We start from the raw sequence: 21,156 nt of genomic DNA, 5'->3' as shown, positions 1-21,156 counted from the left end.
CTCTGTAGTTCTGAATTAGAGAGGCACTCTCAAATTCTACCTCAAGATTGCACTCTGGTATCATACTTGCCATTACCTATTTACTGAAGCTATAGAGACAATAGACTGCTGAAACTGTCCAACTGAAGACAACAATGGTTTCCCATTGTATCCAAAAGCATTTTTTTGAGAAGTATCCACTCAAACACATCCTGATTTTCTGTATGGAGTCTAAGAGAAAAAAAAATCAAGGGCGGAATGTGTTGCATTTGATAAAAGATATGATTTTTTTTTTTTATTCATATTAATCAGACATTACATGGGACAGTCTGTTTAGCTGTTTAGTAGTTTTCACAGACACACAAAATGATGTTGTGTTTAAGTGGATACATCTCAAACAAATGCTGTTGAATACAATGGGAACATAGATACCATTGTTGTAACAACACCTTACCCATGCACCTGCAGTGCAGCCCACCACAAGACAAGGTAACACACTAGCATGTACAGTGGTGTACTAAATTGGACTGGTGAGAAACCATCCAGACTGATCTTGTAATCATGGCATAAAAGTAAAATAGCACAACAAAATTTTTGAATATGTATGTTTATTGAAGAGCAACTTTTATTATTTTATTTTATATAAATGTTTGCTAAAACACAAACTTTTTCTGTAATGTGCATTGGCTATAGGTTTACACCCCTCCCCCCAAAAAAACAAAACAAAAAACTAAACCAAACCAAAAAAAAAAAAAATGAACACATTGCAGCTTACCAGTCCTTAGATTACGGTAAGTGCCTACAATAGTTTTCTTTTCTCAGACTTTTTTGTCTTTATTTTTATCTTTTGATTCGGCCATTTACATATGTCTAGTCCTAACATGATAACACTCATTCACCATTCTGTATCAGGACAACAGAAACAGGATAGGTTGTGGAACCCTGCCCCTTTCTTATTCTACATAACATAGAGCGGCATGGTTCCATAGTCTTCATAGATAACTGAGAACATTGCATATGATAGAAGTCAGCACAGGCAGAAAGCATGAGAGGCTTATTAGCTCTAAAGATTTCTGGCAAGATCAACAGATGTTTTTTTACCTTGTAAGCAGATATAATAAAATGCTTTCAGAGTTATGTTTAAGAGGCCAAAATGGAGCAAATATTAAATTTTTGTTTTAAGATTTAGATATGTTCTAAGTTGTTATGTGTTAATCCTTAGTGTTTTCTTTTTAAGGAACTTCAATCAGAAGCCAGAACAAACAAGGCAGTGCTGGACTCCCTGAATGAAGTGAGCAGTGCTTTGTTGGAACTAGTGCCTTGGAGAGTCAGAGGAGGCCTTGACAAGATGGTGACAGTAGACAATGAGCGCTACAGATTAGTAAGCGATACCCTTACACAAATGGTTGAAGAGATAGATGCTGCCAGATTGAGATCTCAGCAGGTATAGAAAATCTATTGATTTTTTTGTTTTTTGTTTTTGTTTCAGTTTCAGTTTTTGAAAACAAAATGGCAATCTTGAGACTAGAACAAATGTTAAAAAAAAGATGCTGTCATCAATTCGATATGCATCTACAACCAAAGCATAGCTTGAAAAGATTTCAAGTGGTGTGAGATATTCAATATAACAGAAGCTCAACTAATCTGTATATTGTAAAAGCCATCTGGTGTCATTGTTCACACACCATCCTAAGATAACATACATTCTGCTCACAATGTTAAAGAAGTAAAAAAAGATAGCAGTTCCATACTACTATCTTACACAGTTCCTTTCCTAATCTCTTTTTTTTTTTAAACACCCATGATTTCTCTGCTGAAAAGCCCCAGATGGTTAGCTGCACCATCTTTTTGTTAATAATAGGATTATTGAAGTTCTGCACATCAGTTTGCTTTGAATAATCTATTTTTCCAGTGTAAAAGAGTCCTTATAATAAATAATATTGTCGGCTTGGTTTTCTTTACATGCATTTTTTCTTTTGTAGTTTTTTTATTTTGACTGCTTTGAAAATGCTTATTATCTGATAAATATATGCTATTTTTTTAATTTTTCAGCTGAATAACTAGAAAGCTTGTCTATGTGTACGCTATCAAACTGGAATATATATATATATATATATATATATATATATATATATATATATATATATATATATATATGTGTATTTTTAAATGTATTGGGACACCTGCACTCGAACTTTAATGGCATCCCAGTCTTAGTGTGTAGGGTTCACTATTGAGTTGGCTCGCCCTTTGATACTTTGCAGCTATGACATCTTCAGTCCTTCTGGGAAGGCTGTCCTCAATGTTTAGGAGTGTGTCTATAGGAATGTTTGACCGTTCTTCCAGAAGCTCATTTGTGAGGTCAGACACTGATGTTGGATCAGAAGACCTGGCTCGCAGTCTCCGCTCTAACTCATCCCAAAGGCGTTCAATCGGGTTGAGGTCAGGACTCATTTGGTGGAGAGGGGGTTAAGGAGTGGGGTTGTTTTTCAGAGATTGGGCATGGCCCCTTAGTTCCAGTGAAGGAAACTCTTAAGGCGTCAGCATACCAAGACATTTTGGACAATTTCATGCTTCCAACTTTGTGAGAACAGTTTGGGGATGGCCCTTCTTGTTCCAATATGACTGCTCACCAGTGCACAAAGCAAGGTCCAGAAAGACATGGATGAGGGTGTTTTGGTTGGAGGAACTTGACTGGCCTGCAAAGAGTCCTTACCTCAACCCGATAGAATAGTTTTGGGATAAATTAAAGCAGAGACTACGTGCCAGGGCTTCTTGTCCATCATCAGTGCCTGACCTCACAAATGTGCTTCTGGAAGAATGGTCAAACAGTCCCATAGACACACTCCTAAACCTTGTGGACAGCCTTCCCAGAAGAGTTGAAGCTGTTATAGCTGCAAAGGGTGGGCCAACTGAATATTGACGTATACATACACATGTATGTATAAAGGCAGGCGTCCCAATTTTTTTGACTATATAGTGTGTGTGTGTGTTGTGTATGTCAACCGAAATATTAGAAGCACATCGAATGTTTTGGCAAAAACCGAGTGTTAGATTTTGGTTTATTCAGTTAAAGGCTGGTTATTAATGAGCCCACGTTTGCGAAGATTTGATGAGGATTTGTTGCATATCCAGGGAATATTTATTTGTAGCATCCTTGGCACAAAAAAACCTGGAAGCTGATTGGTTTTAATGCAGAGCTGCACCAGATTTTTCACTCTCCAGTTTTAGTAAACCAACCCCATATGAGTCATATATTCCCAATAAAAGTATTGATTTTATTTGAAAAGATATCTAAACCCAAGAGCAAAATCTACAGTATAGTATACAGTATAGTCCATAGATGCGGCTGCATTAGTTTTCTTTTTTCATACTAAGATGTGTTATGAAAAATGGACAACCGGACCTTATCAGTCCTTTTCTGGAAATGAGACCTAATACCTTTTAGAATTAGTATGTACTGCAGCATCCATATATGCATACCCAAGCAAATCTGCGCTTCCTCCAGTTAAATCCACAAATTACATACACCAATTAGGAAATTACATATTTAAAATATAGCTGCATGGGTACACAAAATTCACTATGATTTTCACATATCAAACATAACAATTTTTCTTCTATTATGTATTGTTAAACATGCTACATGATAAAAGAATGCCAACGATTTTTAAAATAAGAACACATTCATCAAACTGTCAAACCAGCTTTGATGTTTGTGAGGGCAAAAAATCATTAAAAGATTTGTAAAGAAATGTATCAGTGTGTTTCATATTACAATCTGGACTGGAAATAGAGCTCAAAAGAAAGATTTGTTGAGGACAAAAAATGTAAATTAACCGCAAGGACTAGCATCACATTCTGACAAGCACAATATCACAGGGGAACTTTTATCACTCCTTCTACTGGCCCTTGGGATTGCATTTGTTCAGCAATCAGAAATGTCACTGTGAAAGAGGCCTTTATGTAGATACCCAATAGCACTAGTCATTCTCATAGGTTGCTGGAAGTAGGTTTTGTTATTGTTTCAGCATGTTTAGTACATACCACATTAGCTGAGCGGTGTGCTTTTTTGTCTTCTGAATCTCCTAGTAATTTCATGTATATTACATGTAATATTCTAAAGAATTTAAGGTTAGAAATCTAGAAATGTTAATCTCCGCAGTGAGTACTTCGTGTAACCTCAGAAAACCAGGAATAGCTGCACGTTCTTTACATAACATATAGTGGTGAGTTGTGTGGGCCACTTTGGGAGATGTTGTTCCCCATTAAAGTTCCATCACTTCCATGTACTAACACAAATTGTTCCCCATTTCTCATGAAACCTCATCAGGTAAAGCGGAATATGTGTTCATAAACTTGATTCTGTCTTAGCTACCAAAGGCAGTAGTCAACCAAGATTTCCAGTAATGAATCAGTGATGGCAGAGCAGATCCTTTTCCAGTGTAGAACTAGAGTGACCCCTAAGATACATACATTAGTATCAAATATGAATGCCAAATACACAATCATTAGGCATTGCAGCAGTGTTTTTGGCACACATGCATCTTAATTCAAAGAGAAACTGTTAGCCATTTTAAACATTTAAAGTGAAACTAAACCCTTCTATCCTTTGGAGCTAAGTAACCTACCATCTTATCCTCTGTTTAGTCTGCATGTGTCATGGTGATGCTCATGTGATTAGTTATGACACCAGCCTTTTGATGGCTTGACAGTTTGGTTGTGAGCACAACCAACTGTGACAGTTATTATTAATTGCATGCCTTGAATGTAACTCTTAAACTGTTAAATCAAGTGGTCCAAAAAAGCAAAGTGTATATGCAATTAAACTTCAATGGTATGCCTCTTTGAAACTAGTTTCCCTTTGTTATCATGGGCCTGACTTCTCTAAATTTAGAGTTAGTCTAAGCTAAATTAAAGGGGCAAAACTTACATTTAGTATGATGTGTACCTTTTGCTTATTCTTTTTGATTTAGGAGAAATTCTCTTCTTTCTTATGCTCACCCAAAATGTATCTTTAACCAAGAAATATCAGCAAAAGGGAAACATCATGCTAAATGTTAGTTATGTCCCTTGTGCTGATTTTTGTGTTAGTAATCTTGTCTAAATATATGCTTTAAGCCACAGAAAGTGCCATTCTAGTGAGAGTGCCTCAGAGACCAGTAAATTATCCCATAGATGATTTGATTTTCTTTCTTTACACCACAGGAGGAAATTCCCCTATCAACATAGTCAGTAGTTATGAAGGAATGCCTCCCGCAGGGCTATTGTGTTCTGGGAGGGGGTTGCCTTCCCAGCTGGCTGTACACAATGATTACTGCTAGCGGCTATAGCAGCTAGCAGTAATCATATGTAAAACATTTGACAGGCTGGTTGTATCCAATCGATCAATTGATTGACTTGGGTAGAATCAGTCTACCCATACATGGATCGAATCTCGGCCAGTCCCTGCTGAACTGGCTGAATTCTGATCCATGTACGGCCAGCCGAGAACTCCTTTTGAAACTGGGGCATGGCATTCAAACTCAGGAAAGTCAAGACTAAGTAACAAAGTGAAACTACAACTAAATAGTGCCCGTGTGCACACCATGCATGCCCACTACCAGTCATATATATTAAAGTGGCTTCAGCTTGGCCTCCTACCCATGGGAGAACCCCCTCTAATACGTTTCAACCATTGTAGGACTTACTCGTAGAAGCCTCTAAAATTAGGCTGTATTGAGTGGAACAAGTTAGAGGGTTCCTCCCATTGGTAGGAGACCAAGCTGAAGCCCATTTAATCTACATATGACTGGTAGTGTTCTTGGACAGTGTGCTGGTGGGTACCATTTTGTTGTAGTTTACTTTGTAACTTAGAGCCTGACAAGGCTTCACACAGCCTGACCAGCACCTGGAAGCAGAAGGAGCCGGTTTGAGCAACATCCTAGGGCGTTTTAGTGGTACTGTTTAAGTTTTGTTTCTGGGTTACTGACAAAGTAAAACTAGTTTCAGAGAGGCACACAGCCATTTTTTTTGACTAGCAAAGGTAATAGTAGGTATATCATGTTTTTATTATTATGTAGCTGTTATACTTTTAGATTTTACAGCATTTTTATTTTACATGGGTTTAGGTATGGCATTTGGTAGTATACCATTGGTGCACTAATTGCTGCTGTATGGAAATGTGCATATTATGCCATTCCAGCATATGTATTATGTCCCATATTCTTTTCAGCTTTGTTCGCATCTTTTTCACTGCATAAATACCAGTGATGTTTGTGCTACCTGTGTCTCTCTCTTTCCTTTTTTCGCTATACACTTAGTGGATGGGGGAGAGAAAACCATGGCTACTGAGCTAATATTAGCAATAAAGTCAATTTATTATTAGACTTTCACTGTGATCCTACTGGTTACTGATGTTTTAATTTCATGTTTACATAGCCTGATGTTCAATTTGTGCTTGCTAATTGTATCACAAGAACCAAAGAAAAGAGCTTACTGTTGAACAGTGATGTCTGTTACTGTTTAGAAAAGCCATCATTAATTCAGCTTTCTTGGCAGCTGTATGACTCATAGTACATGTCATTGTATTCTAATTTTTGTTTCCTTAAGTCTAGCTAATATTTACAAATGCTTAATCCTAACAGAAATAATTCTTAATAACAGCTGAATTGACTATTCATGCTGGTTCTCAAAAGTTTTTTTTTTTTTAAATGTACTGTTTATGCACATTAATAATATACTTAGAAAAAGTTAATCTATGCTTTGATATCTTACTTTTGGTGTGTGCATAAAAATATACTGTATATGTATAGAATAATATTTTCAAACAATATATACTGTATAGTCCAACAGTCTAACAGACTGCAGCATATACAGTATGTATTTATTTAAAGCCATGCAATGTTTGCTATACCTAATATTTTATCAATTATCAGGCCAAAGTACCATCCCTTTCTCAAGCTGAATAAACGTCATAAAATGTACTGCAAAATGCTGTGCAATGTTATATACATGCAGTAACAAAAATATGTAAATCAGCATAATATCAGAGGGTACACCCTACAGGTTTTTTTTATTCCTTTAATATTTGTGAGATTTCTTTAGTATTTTTGGTTGGGTTAATTTTTGCTTGTGAAAATACTACTCATTAGTTGTGAAAATCTATATTTATATACAAGTAAGTATAACAGTGTGGGTTTTACCTTTTATGGCCACTATAAAGTAGGTACATGTTTTGAAAGTTTTATATTTGTTAGCTAGGAGGCTCCAAACATAGCCTTAAAGTGGAACTTCACCCAAAAGGGGAAGTTCTGCTCTTCCTTCTGCCCCCCCCCCCCACACACACACACACACTCATTTAGATTATTATTTTTTTTGTGGGTGGGGGGGGGGGCTAGCTAGTACGCCTTCACCTCTGGTTGAATTGATGCGGTGGATCCCCGGACGTTCTCCTTCCCCCCTTCCCTGCCGCCAACCATCACAGGTCCCAGTAGGCTTAGGGACCATTCACAAAGTGCAGCACAGCTTGCGAATGTGCAGTGGGAAGCCAGCAATGAAGCTTTAAGGAGTCACAGTTAACATGCTGACATTGGAAACCCAAAAGGCAGGTAAAGGAAAGGCCTGGATGAGGATGGGACTGGATCCTTGTACAGGCAAGTGTCGGTTTATTAAAAGTCAGCAGCTAAAGGTTATTAAAAGTCAGCTGACTTTTAATTTTTGCACAAGTGATTCATTTTTATTATCTTCCAAAAGCGGTTTTAGAACAGCAAAATAAACAAAACATAGATCAATATAACTACACAAATAACTACAAAACTACACAACTACACGAAAAAGTACAACCAAAGGCTCCTGTATGACAGCCTAAACATCTCCCCAATCCAGTTACTATATACAAGCCCCATAAAGTAAACAACTTCCTTTACATTCTCTGATTTAGCCTCCTTTATTAGTGTTTCACACCTTCTCCCTCCAGACACTGCAGATCACAGTGGGAGAGTTTCAGCACAAAGGTAGTTCTGTCAATTCAGAAAGCAGTGGGCAGGGTTACGGTTGGCCAGGTGCTGATAGACCAACTATAGGCTAGTGAGTCAACAGTGATAATGCTGAAAGCTACTCCCCTGCAATATTTTTATTTTTTTTATCCCAGTGTAGTGCAAGCAAGCACAGCCTACATGAGAGTGGCAACTCTGCTCTGATTTTAGGAGCTGTGCAGGATCGTTGCCACATCACGGAAAGCTAGTTGAGGTGGACTTCACTAGCAGGTTCAAAAAGTATTTTTGGGATCATGCAAGGCGACTAAGAGAACATTGGAAGTTTAGATGCACTTATAAATCAGTCCTACATCTCATATTTTTTATACAAAGCTATAGTTCTCCAAAAATCTACTTTTTGAAGAGTGTACACGAACATGATTCGTTTTCAAAAGCATATATATGGTCATTGTATTTTTTCAATGTTTATAAAAAAAAATAATATTGCACGGCAACATCTATCATTTCCTACTTCTTGAGACTTTTTGCTAAGGTTATGGTTTATATTTTCTTATCTTTAAACAATGCATAGAGCATGTGTCAGATGTAGGTATACAATACAAATTGGGTTCACTTTATGTTTACTCCTACTCATGATGTTTAGACTTCAAACATATTTTGAAGATTTTTGCATCTTGGATGGAGACAACTTTGCTCTTTTATTAAAGACTGTTTGAGCTTTATAGCCATCCTGCAGCATTATGTCATATAATCTCATTTATATTGTTCCAGTTTAAGCAAGCTGTTGGTGCAGAGCAAACATGGATTGAGGAAACTAAAAATAAATTGATGGCTCTTGGTCCCATTCGGCTTGAGCAAGACCAGACCGTGGCTCAGCTACAAGTTCAAAAGGTAATAAAATGTGTTTGGGATTTAATACTGCTATCTGCAAATGAACAAGATATCATGTTATAGAGTGATACAGAAATTATAAGTATTTTTCTGTTTACAGGGATTTGCAATGGAAGTATTAAAACACAAAGATACAATAGATGAACTGCTCAGTTCGGGAGAAGAAATAATGAATGCATTCAATGATGAGGAAAAACAAACCATGGCGGTAAGTTTTATGAACTAGAACTAATTGGCAAAATGTTTTATGGGCTCTACTCAGGTATGGCAATAGAGGCAGACAGCAAAGGACTAGTCACAAGTTCTGATCTTTCTCTGTAACAGATACTGTGGAGTTGATTTACTAAAGGCAAATATGCTGTTCACTGTGCTAGATAATTTTCCTGATGGCTTAGTGCATATGGTGAAAATTCAGTTTGCGAAGAATACCTAATCATGTGCAAGGAAAAAAAAAAAAAAAAAAAGGTTGCTTGCAGGTGATTGGATGATTGAAAAACAGCAGAGCTTCACCTCATTCACTAAACAAAGAGAAAATTCTCCTGCAATTCCTTTCACATTTTGATTTCAGGTCAACTTTAAAAAGGTTATAAACCACCAAAAAAAAATAAAATAAATAAAAACCTAAAAGACAAAGGCATAATGAGCTAGTATGCATCGCAAACTAGCTCATTATGAAATACTTACCTTAGAACAAAGTCCCCCGCAGTGCTGCCCGCTCACTGCTGATACAGCCGACATGTTCACCCATCTTCCTTCCGGGTTCACGTCCTCTGGCCATCTGATTGGCCGGAGCCGCGATGAAGTCACTTCTGCGCATGCGCGTGGGAGCCACTGTTCACAGCACAGGGCTCTGAAGGAACGGCATGGGCAACCATTCCTTCAGAGCCCATGCGCCAGTGATGTCACTTGCTGCATGCAAAGTAAATATCTTTAGGAGATATTTACAGTATCTATAGGTAAGCTTTATCATAGGCTTACCTATAGGTATAAGTTACAGAGGAAGCTTTACTTCCTCTTTAAGGTCCATGGAAAAGAAAATGTTCTCAATCTGTGTTCTTTGCAGAAGAAGGTTCATGCTGTATTACTAAAGCAAAAAAAATGTTTGTTAGATTTGTTTATGATGTATCTTCTCAGGCTATATACGGTGATTTCACATAGTGGAAAGTTTGCATTCAATTTCTCCAACAGCAGTGCAATTGGCTGCTGTCAATAAATGATATGGGCCATATTTGGCCAAATAAACTTATCATTTATTTATAACTAAGAAAAAATATTGAACTCAGAGGAGGCATACTCTGAGTTCCATGCCTTGGTGACTTTTAAAATGTGTTTTTAGTGAGAAGCAGTGCACTGACATCTGCCCAAAATCTTTGTTTTTTTGTCTCTTTGTTGCTACTGTTTGTCTTGCAACTCTATCTATCTATCTATCTATCTATCTATCTATCTATCTATCTATCTATCTATCTATCTATCTATCTATCTATCTATCTATCTATCTATCTATCTATCTATCTATCTATCTATCTATCTATCTATCTATCTAGCTATCTATCTAGCTATCTATCACAACTAATCTTCCATCACTTCTCTGGTGGTGCTATAAATGCATTGTTAGTTTAAATCGTGTTGGATGCTTAATAATCATCCAGTGTGAATGAGTATAATACTTTAGCTGAGAGTTTTCTCTTTGTTTTGGGAGAACTAAGCAGGAATCGGCTTATTTTTTAGTCTGCGTATGTAGAGCTGAGCATATGGAAAGACAGTGATTGGGATCACCTTCAAGCATTCTATTCATTAGTGACATTTATTTTTTTGGATTTTTGCAAAAAAGCTGAAATACCTTAGAAAAAAACAATAAATGATAACATTGTCTTAAATACTGGATAACTGGCCCTTGCCATAAAATATTGATGTAGACATGCTGCACATTTTCTAAAAACATAGATCAGCTTTCAAGCATGGGTTTTCATCTAGTCCTGATATACTCCTGGCATGCTTTAGGAGTTTTCACCATCAAACACAGAGTAAAATGATTATGTTGGATCATAAGAACACTATGATTAAGTGTGTCCAAAATTAACATTTAAAGCTTAGTCATGTATTAACTATGTAGATCTGCAGATGTAATAAGAGCCCTGGGCTAGTCATGCTTTAGCCTTTTTTTCCTCTTCAAAGAAATCAATTTTTTTTTTTGGCTGAAACATAATTAGAATAAAGCTATCCTTCACAACACCCTATTGTTTACAGTTTTAAAGTAAAAGGCACGCTACAGCTTAGTACACACAGGCGAATGTCGGGTGGCATCGGCTGGTTCAGTAGAAACCCACCAACATTTGGCAACGTGTGTACTGTAGCCAGTCCGATGATGGGGCATGTGCTAAAAGGGCTGAGACAGCTGACCAAAGTATTCTGGTGGGGGGTCGTCCCCCTGTCAGAATGCAGTAGAACAGAAGGGGAGATCGCTGTATTAACATTGGATAGTTAATACAACGGCTCCTCCTGAGCTATCAGGTTTTTTTCGTTCAGCCCTGCTGGGTTATTGTGTAGTAGGCTTTGGTTGGCTGACACTGAGGGAAAGACAGCTGATGAGTGGATAATTAGCTACACTCCACTAGGCCACACATGATTCACTTTCTTTTGTTCAATCAGCGGGTTGAATAAAAAAAAAATGATTAAATTTCCCCATCCACAAGTTGAGGGCAGATGCGGGAATCCCTTCCGTGGAGCTATTGTACACTCATCAGCACCTATGGATATAGCCAGTGGCACTGATTGAGCAAACATTTTCCAACAGGCTGGTTATACAGAAGTTGATCGAGAGATCAACATCTGTACTACCAACCTTCCCACAGATGGATCAAAATTCTGCCTGTCCTTGCTTAACCAGCCAAATTTCTCTTTTGTTCATTGACGGACACAGCTCCTGGTCTTCTAAACCATTGGGTTATACTGCCCCCTACTGGAGTAGGACACTAGGCAGAAAAAAGTCTGGCTATGCCTATGGGCAGTCCCAGGGGATATACTCCCTCTCTTTGCTATAGGTACTCAGTTTTTTCTGCCTAGTCAGGAGTAAGGACCTAGTTCTTGCTGGGATCTCTGGTCCTGGCAATTTTTTCTTTTTAGATAGAATATTTTTCTCCTAGTTTTTTTCTTGTGAGATCTACAATCAACTGCCGGACTGGGTGAAGGGCTGGATATTCTAGATCCAGTAGTCACCCCAGTCTGACCTGCGAGCGTGCGCAGACCTCATCTCCGCACTAGGTCGGCCTCGACAGCCCCCACTGGAAAAGGGCTGGCCTCGCGAGGTTGCATATGACTGGGTCTCGGCCCGAGTCGCAGCATTCCTCTAGGCTCACAGCCCCCCATTTAGATGGCAAGGGGTTCTGTCTGCAGCGGTGCCCGCCTGGTTCCTGGTATGGTGAGCAGCTCTCCCCCCTCTCCCCCTGGAAGGTTTTGGGGTGGACATGGGCCCCTCCTTGGGACGGTCGGACCCCTGGGTTCCCCTCCTTCCCGTCAGGCATCCCTCTTTATCTATCCCCCCATCCTACCACCCCTCAACTTATGATGTGGCTGTGGTGGGGGTCTGGTCCAGCTCTTGGGGTGGGGGCAAGGCGCTATGGGTGTGGGGGGCTGTGCCGACAGATGATCAGCTTTGCAGGGGGGGTTTTACCTTGTGGGGGTTCCTGCCAGGGCCCCCTGTCCTGCCTGGATCTGTCCTTGAGGCCTAGGGATCCCTCCTGGGTCCCTGAGAGCCTCGTGGTGCTGCGCGGGGCTGACATTTTTTTTGTAGCCTGTGTGCTCAATGCACAGTGGCCATGTTTGTGTAGTCCGGCGACCATTTTGTGGTGCTTTGCCATTGATAATACCGGCGGCCATGACTGTGGAGCCCTGTGGGTGGTGATTTTTGGCTGCTGAGGATCGCTTCGTGCTTGCGCCTGGCGACCGGGTGGTGCTGCCAGCGCAGTGGGGGTTGTCCCTTTGCAGTGTTTTACGCTTTTTGTGGGGTTCCCCTGGTGACTCATGAAGTCTTTGGAGCACATCTTCCCACCTGATTCCCTCTTTGAGTCTGCGGGGCCCTCCGGATCCCAACCATCCATCGATGCTCTGACGGCGGTCCTGGAGTCCTTTGTGTCTCAGATGGAGGTGGATTTCGTTCGACAGCCTAGCAAAAATCAGTTCCTGAATCTGATTCGGTCAGTGCGGACGTGGTTCTCCCTTCTGGGTCTGCGACCACATGCCCGGAATACTCAGATAGTGAGGATGATTCCTCCACATCTTCCACATCTGCAACCATGCACAAAAAGAAGCTGGTGGAAGCACAATTGTATCTGTGAGTGAGACCTTAAAGATGGAGCACACAGCTGCAGCTCCAACTGAGGCACAGGTTTTTGGCACTCACAAGCCATCCAGAGCGGCAAAGGTGTTTCCTTTCCACACCTATTTTGACAGAATTGTTGCTTTTTGCTAAAGAGTGGGGACAACCAAAAGTTCCCTTGGGGTCCCTAAGCGATTTGCTAGGCGATACCACTATGAGGAGTCCCTTCTTAAGGTGGTGGACCCTCTGGTTTCCAGATTGAACAAGGCAACCATGATTTTGGTTGAAGATTCCCCAGCCTTTAAGGATCTGCCTGCCAGGAAGGCGGAGGGTGTGGCCCGCAATATGTACAATCTGGCTGGTTCGGCACTGAGGCCGGTATTCACCATTTCCCTGGTGTTGCAAACACTTACTGAGTGGGCTAAGCTTTTATGCTGTGATCTGGAGGCAGAACAGCTCCCCCCTGCCTTTGCTGAGCTGGGTACTATCAAGGGTCAAGTTTCGGCCTTAGCGGTCTTCTTTCAACAGGCCTTGGCCACATACTCCCTGGTGTGTACTTTTCTTCAGTGCGGTCTCTGTTGCCGCCTTGGGACCTCAATTTGGTACTCTCAGTCCTCCAGAAGCCTCCTTTTGGGAATTTTCGGGAGATTCTCCTGCTTACGCTGTCCCAGAAGGTGGCCTTCTTGGTGGCTATCACTTCTGTGCACAGGGTGTCGGAATTGGCAGCGTTATCCTGTTGTTCACCTTACTTGGTAGTTCACAAAGATAAGGTGGTTCTTCATCCCTGTCTGTTGTTCCTTCCAAAGGTTATTTCTGAATTTCATTTGAATGAAGACATTGGGTTACTTTCCCTGTGCCCCAGGCCAAAACATCCAAAGGAAGATGCTTTGCATGCCTTCGATGTGGTCCGAGCAATTAGGGTGTACCTGGCAGCAACGGAGTCTTTTAGGAAGTCAGACTCACTATTTGTGCTTACGGATGGGCCTCGGAAAGGGTTATCTGCTTCCTCTGTGACCAATTCCAGATGGATCAGACAGATAGTGATTTAGGCCTATTCCATCAAGGGTCAGATTCCTCCTTTCCCTGTCAAGGCGCACTCTACTTGGGCACTCAGTGCTTCCTGGGCCTTCCGTCATCAGGCATCAGTGATGCTGGTTTACAAGACAGCCACCTAGTCGTCGGTGCACACTTTCCCAAAGTTCTATAAACTGGATGTGTTGGCATCTGCGGATGCTTCCTTGGCTGCAAGGTTTTGCAGGCTGCTGTTTAGAGGACCTGGTCCTCTTTGAGGGTGTATTGTTTTTTTTTTTTTTTTTCAGATGAACTCTAGTTGTTTTGGTTGAGCTCCTGTTTACCTGGTTGGCTATAGTTAGCCTTGGGAATTTGTTTTGCTGTTCCCACTCCTCATTTTAAAACACTGCTTTGGGACATCCTAATGGTTAAGAAGATCATGAGCTATGTCCATCAAAGAAAGAAAGAGAAAATAGGATTTTTGACTTACCGTAAAATCCATTTCTCTGATGTTCATTGACGGACACAGCACCCACCCCTCTGTGGAGTTGTAATTCTTCTGACACTGCTTGTAACAAAACTGAGTACCTATAGCAGAGAAAGGGAGGATACCCCTGGGACTGCCCGTAGGTGTCGCCAGACTTTTTTTCTGCCTAGTGCCCTACTCCTGTAGGGGGCAGTATACCCCAATGGTTAATAAGATCAGGAGCTGTGTCCATCAATGAACATCAGAGAAATGGATTTTACAGTAAGTCAAAAATCCCATTTTCAACCCATCAATGACCAGCTTAAGTGACATCATGTTTTGTAGACATGGGATAGGCAATAGACTAAACAAGTGGGCATTGCTAAATCCTGCCTTTATAATGCTTCTCAAGGAATCAAGCATGGGTTCTATAAATTTCATTGTACTGCAGAGACAAATAGGGGATAGAATAGAATACATAATAAAATAGAAGTTTACTTATACCTATATAAACTTTACTTGGCTTGCAAAAAGTGTTAAAGAATGTAATGAATAATATCCTGTAAAGCAAGGGTAGGCAAGCTTTGATAGGCAGAGATCTACCTGAACAACATGAAAGAGATTAAAGATCACCGGGGTTTCAGCTCCCTTTAAAAAAAAAAAAAATTACTAGCAAGGCCTAACTAAATATTAAGAATAACCTATAAAAAAAACATATGTTACTGTAAAAATATGAACTTGCACTACCCTAAAAGTGGACAGTGTCAGTTAGCAGAGCAGTGTACAATGTCAGTAGGGCAGTGGATGGTGTGTGGACAGTGTCGATAAGGCAGTGGATGGTGTCAGTAGGGCAGAGGATGGTGTCAGTAGGGTAGAGGTTGATGGTGTCAGTAGGGCAGAGGTTGGTATCAGCTCTGTGCTAAGTGGCTCCTGTTCATTCACAAACTGCAGCCTAGCATTTACTAGGCTTCAGTTATGAATGAACACAGTGAGTGATCGGCAATGATCACTCATTGTGCTCATTCAGAAAAGAAAGGGACCGGTAAAGAACATATTTACTGGCCCCTTCCCCCTCTCTCTGTTCTGCCACAGTCCATGCAGCAGCTGGCAGGAAAGAAGATGATTGAAGCTGGCAGTACAGCTATGGAGGGGTGGGGGGTGCAGAGAGACACACAGGGGCCGGGCAGTCAAGCGAAGAGTAACAGAGACGGAAGGGGAGGTGGGGACAGCATTTACTGTAACTGATCCCCTTTGCTCCTGTGCCCACTGAATGCCCACAGAAGGGAGAGGCAGCTGTCAGTGGGTGCAGAAGGAAAGGGGATTGGTTACAGTAAAAGCCACCGCCGCCCACTCCTGCCCTGTTCTGGGGTCGGCAAGGAAGGATAATGGTCTAACCATCATGACCTGCGATTGAAGGATAGATTGCAATTAGCGGGAGGCAGACCCCCCGCATAATTTACACTTTGGGTTTAGGTTTGTTCTTTATTTACAACATAAAGTCAGCAAGTGAAAATTTTGATTCAAGTTAATTTTCGCAGCAGTGTTCATTTCCATTAGTTAAGTTGTAACAAGTTTGTCTTACAATCAATTAACTCTGTGTGTATGCACTAGATATTCTTGAATGTGTGGGAAAACCACTTATCCAAAATCATTTATTTATATAGAAGTATTCAATAGGCAGTACAAGTAAGATATGTTACATAGATATAGATAAAATATTGATCATAATAATGTAAAAAATGCAGCGCTCTCCCCTTCATAGCTAACCTATTACAGTTGAAAATATATTTTAATTAATTAATGAAAACAAATACACCACTATGTAAAGTCATAACATCTACAGTACAGCAAAAATATGTATAAATACATTTAATAATGGGTAAAAAGCCCACCAGATGAATATCTACGAATTCACACCACAATTCATCCACATTGCTGCATCTTTAAACCATACAAAGTCTGGTGTAGCCGTGCCCTATCCACTAATAAATGCGTGTGCACATACTTCTTTGTGTATATAAATAAGTGTTTTTTTGATTTCCTGTATATGTTAGGACTTTAAATTGTGGTGTATTTGTTTTCATTGGTTAATTGTGAAATGTTTTGAAGTAATTCGTTTAGTGGGCTAGCTAGGAAGTTTAAGTGTTCGCTGCTTTAGTTTTCAGAGTTTAAAGATAGGCTTTAGCGCAAAAGGTCTTATACAGTATAAAAGTATTGACCATGCTTCCTCTGCAAGGTTCAAGGAGAACATTTATGCAGTAAGCTCCATGTTTAGCTACTTATAATATCATTGCTGTTATATTATAACATTTATCAAAGATGCTGCTGGCATCTTGTTTATTAGTTCATACCTGCTTAACTATTTCATGTACTTTATGCAATTCAAACCGGGGTGTGTGTGAATGTGAATATATATCTATATATATATAGATATATATATGTGTGTGTGTGTGTATAATATATAGTAAAATAGCATTTACCAATTTCCAATTTCTATTGATTTTAAATTTTTACCATTCTGTGTATAAAGAACAAGGTCAGAAACCTGCAGAAGAATTATGAGGACGTCTGTCATTTGAATGCTGAAAGGAACCTACAGCTGGAGCGAGCTGTATCTTTGGTAAACCAGTTCTGGGAGACATACGAAGAGCTGTGGCCATGGCTGATGGAAACAGAGAGAGCCATCTCTGAATTGCCACCACCGGGTTTAAATTATGATACACTAAAACAACAGCAAGAAGATATCCGGGTAAGAACAAGCTACTAAATAAAGTGGTTTGATGGTTATTAAAGGAATCCTCATGCTCACCTTTAATGTATAGTTTTTTGACAGGGAATATAATTTAATGTCATTTTTGCTAGGGTCAGTTGGGACATGTAGATGGCTCTGAAAAATTAAAACTAGATAATGTGGCAAAAATATTTCCAAGTCTTCTTGTTATAGGTGGAATCCGTGGTTTTTCATTCCATAAAACAATCTAAAATGACCTCATCCTAAGTAGCATGTACCAGGAAAAGTGAGAGATTCTTTGCTATAGATCCCATATACTTTTTCAGTGCCATTACCCAATATTCTCATACAGTCCACCATAGTGTATCAGCTTCACATGTACAAACTGTTTAATAGAAAACATGGCCCACGGGATAAACTCTAAGGATTCGTTTACGTGAGCAAGGTTTTACACCCCTGATCACCAAGCCAAGTTAACATGATCAGTGGCCATGTTAGTACACACTGTTGTAGTGTAGTATGTTAAAATGTATACCATAGGTCAGGTTCGGTATGCAGTATAGCTGCCAAACACATGCTTTCAATGTTTAAAGTAGAACTATAAGGAAAACTTTTTTTTTTTTTTTTCAATTTGGATAGAGCAAGGGAGGGTTAGAACCCCTGTCGGATTTTTTTCCCCGCCATCTGTATTCCACTTTGGGGATTTTGCGTCACTTCCTGTCCAAATAGGAAGTGAGAGAGAATCCCTGCAAATTCAGGGAGTTCCTTGGGGTCCACCAGTCTTCAGAACTAGTGTCCCCATTGGAAGTTTTCCCCTCTATTACTTTTCTGGGGAGAACCCAAAATTGTAATTTTTCTTTTACTTTCACTTTCAATGATAATGGTAAACAGGACAAATATAGAGAGGGTGAATCTCCTTAACAGGGGCATGATCAGCAATAAAACTGAAAGGTGTTCTAATCTCTCTCCACTCAAAAAAAAAAAGTTGATCATACAAAATGGCTTTTGTTCATTTTTCAGCAGTTGAACCTTCAATAGTTCTATACTTTTTTGACAATCTTATTAACCTCTTTGTGTGTAGTGCTTTTAATGCCCCCTGTGTAAATGAACTATTTTGCTGGTTATCACATCATTATCCATACAAAAGTATGGGGATTGTAAGAGGATGATAACGCCAGTCTCCAAAAGTTGTCTTTTTGGATATATATTCAATTGATGGCCCTGGGACCTGCAGAAAAGCCTGCAACTAAATGGAAAGAGAAGCTGTCACCATATGCAGAGTAAATGACTCACATTTAAAAACTATAGACAAAGGAAGTCGCAAGCTCAACATATAGGTGCAGGTGCAGTTACAGTATGTACTAGTTTGTATACCACACACTAAAGCAGAATATAAAACATTCCTCAGAGGATATTAGTATGCATCAGCATGGACAGAATTGGGTTGTGCAATGAAGGCACGCATTCAAAACTCACATCAAATTATTTGTGCCAGTTTTGTCTACTGTTTTAGGCAGGGATCCCTTCTGGGAATCTCTTCAAAAGAATGAGGACCATGATAAAAACATTTTGCATTATTCCTGTGTATACTGAGCAATATGACTCCATACAGTTCTTGTACATAGGTCGTTGGGGATAACTTGGTGAATGTATACATTTTGTTCTCCAAATTCTGTGTGACTTGTTCTTTATGGACATGATGTTTTAGTATCTGTTTCTTTATTCCTTTTGATGCTGTTTTAGTTATTTTTTTCTTAATTTAGGTTTTAAAAAGACCTGAGACTCTTTTGATATACCAGCATCTTTATCTTTAAAAAAAAAAAAAAAAAAATCGTAACTCTTGCAATGTTGATTAGTACCCTGATTATGCCAAAATTGTTTGCAACCTAAAAAAAAACTTCTTGCCTTATTTAAATATTAACATAATGGTATAAAATAACAAGTACACAGTGGCTTGTTATTTTACAAAAATTATAATTTTACAAATCATTTATGTTCCTAGTGGCGGACTAGTAGGGAAATGTTGTCAATCATCATCGGATAAACAATTACAAAAGTCGACATAACTAGATTACGTAGGCTCTAGATTCCATTGTCTGACCTAATTGCTTCCGACAGTCTCTTTACTGTGTCTTATCTGTTAGTGCAGCAATATACTGTGCATAGATAAACATCAGTAAAATGCCAGCAATGTTTTGTGTTCCTGTCCAGTTTCTGTATGTAGCACACATTTGACAAAATAACATACTCCCTACAAAACATGAACCACTGTTCTAAACACTAAAAGCAGTAAGAGCCCATTCAGACAGGGGCGACACGACTTGCTGGGGCGACCTGTGAAGTTGCGGTGCACAGCGGCGCGACATGCACGGACTTCATATAATTGAAGTCAATGCAAGTCGCCTCCAGGTCGCCCCAAAGTAGTACAGGACCGTTTTTCTAAGTCGGAGCGACTTGTGTCGCTCCTATTAGAACGGGTCCTGTGCTAATCAATGGCAGGCGACCGACCACGACTTGTCAGGCGACCAAGTCGCCTGACAAGTCGCGCTAGTGTGAATGGACCCTAACACTTTATGAAAAAAGCAGTGGTCCTCACAATAAAGATTTGAAGTGAGATTACAGAGTGCTTGGCATGACAGTTGTCTTTATTAAATAAGTAAAAAAAAAAAAAAAAATCCATCTAAATCCTCTTTATATAAATCAACTTGTGGAATTAAGGTGGATGTTGTAACTGGCATTGTTATTCAGCTGAGTTATATGTGTTACCAAAATGTAATTGTTTCATAAATCAACTTTCCCGTGTTGTCCATTGATGCCATGTCACAACTTATATATTTTAACTGTGGTCCATGGAACCAATCTCAGAACGTTTTTTGCAGGCAGATTTTTGATAAAACATACGGGCCCTATTTGTCTCTGTATTTTGGCTTTTCTGCAGCATTGCTCCTAATGATCACATTGGCCGTCACAAAAGGATAAAACGTCTTCAAATCTGGAATCATCATAGAGTATAACTGACACTTCTTAAAATTAAGATAAATGTTTTTCATAGTTTAAATATTTGACATCCATCCCATCCTTGTGGCTGGGTTCATACTGAATTCAGAGCGGCTCGCAGCAGGGGTTTTGGTGTGTCCCCATGCACCGTTTCAGATCCGACCTTTTGGCTGAATTCGCACTTGAAACGGACCAGACAACGCACAGGACTTTTCTGGCAAGCCGCTCTGCAGCCGACACGGAGCTGTGTGAAACGGCTCCATTGAGAGCCAGGCACAGTCTCCTGTCATGCGAATTGGATGCAGGGAAACCCGCATCCAATTCGCAACAGTGTGTGCCCAGCATGAAGAAGTAGATAAAAAACAAGAGGGATCTTAACTCTCTCTTGGGCATGGGAAACCTCTAAAAACTCACCTGGGAACAGGCCTACTGGAAACAGATAGTGGCCTTCCTTCACGATACTATGGGATTCCCCTCCAACTAGACCCCAAACAGTGCTTACTGGGTATTTACCCAGATGAAGACATGAATAAATTCACAAAAACCTTTCTACAACACACGCTCTTTATAGCTAGGAAGCTGGTGGCTAGACAGTGGATGAGGGAGAGCCCTCCAGATTTCCAACACTGGCTGAGGGAAGTAAACTCTGTCTTGCCGTACCATAGAATCATGTATAAGAACCGGGGATGTCTCACTAAATACAACAAGATTTGGGACAGATGGCTCCAGAATTCAGCCACATGTACCTAATATTCCTCTCATTCTCTGCACTGTATGTATGCTGTGCTTT

At 39.9% G+C, this 21,156-nt stretch overlaps 1 protein-coding gene across 10 annotated transcripts in view; it reads left to right on the top strand.

The window, feature by feature from the left end:
• DST (dystonin) overlaps positions 1-21,156 on the top strand; it is a 783,726-nt gene that overhangs the window by 688,454 nt on the left and 74,116 nt on the right. For all 10 annotated transcript variants that reach the window (XM_082250079.1, XM_082250078.1, XM_082250081.1 and 7 more), the window contains 4 exons: positions 1,217-1,423; positions 8,727-8,846; positions 8,947-9,054; positions 17,169-17,387. In XM_082250079.1, the coding sequence (XP_082106205.1) occupies positions 1,217-1,423; positions 8,727-8,846; positions 8,947-9,054; positions 17,169-17,387 (654 nt within the window). The remainder of the gene's footprint in view (positions 1-1,216; positions 1,424-8,726; positions 8,847-8,946; positions 9,055-17,168; positions 17,388-21,156) is intronic.

The sequence above is a fragment of the Pelophylax lessonae genome, assembly GCF_965119305.1.
Source record: "Pelophylax lessonae genome assembly, chromosome: 3".
Classification (NCBI taxonomy): domain Eukaryota; kingdom Metazoa; phylum Chordata; class Amphibia; order Anura; family Ranidae; genus Pelophylax; species Pelophylax lessonae.
Note: the sequence above shows the minus strand (reverse complement) of the source record. Positions and strands in the feature narration are given on the sequence as shown.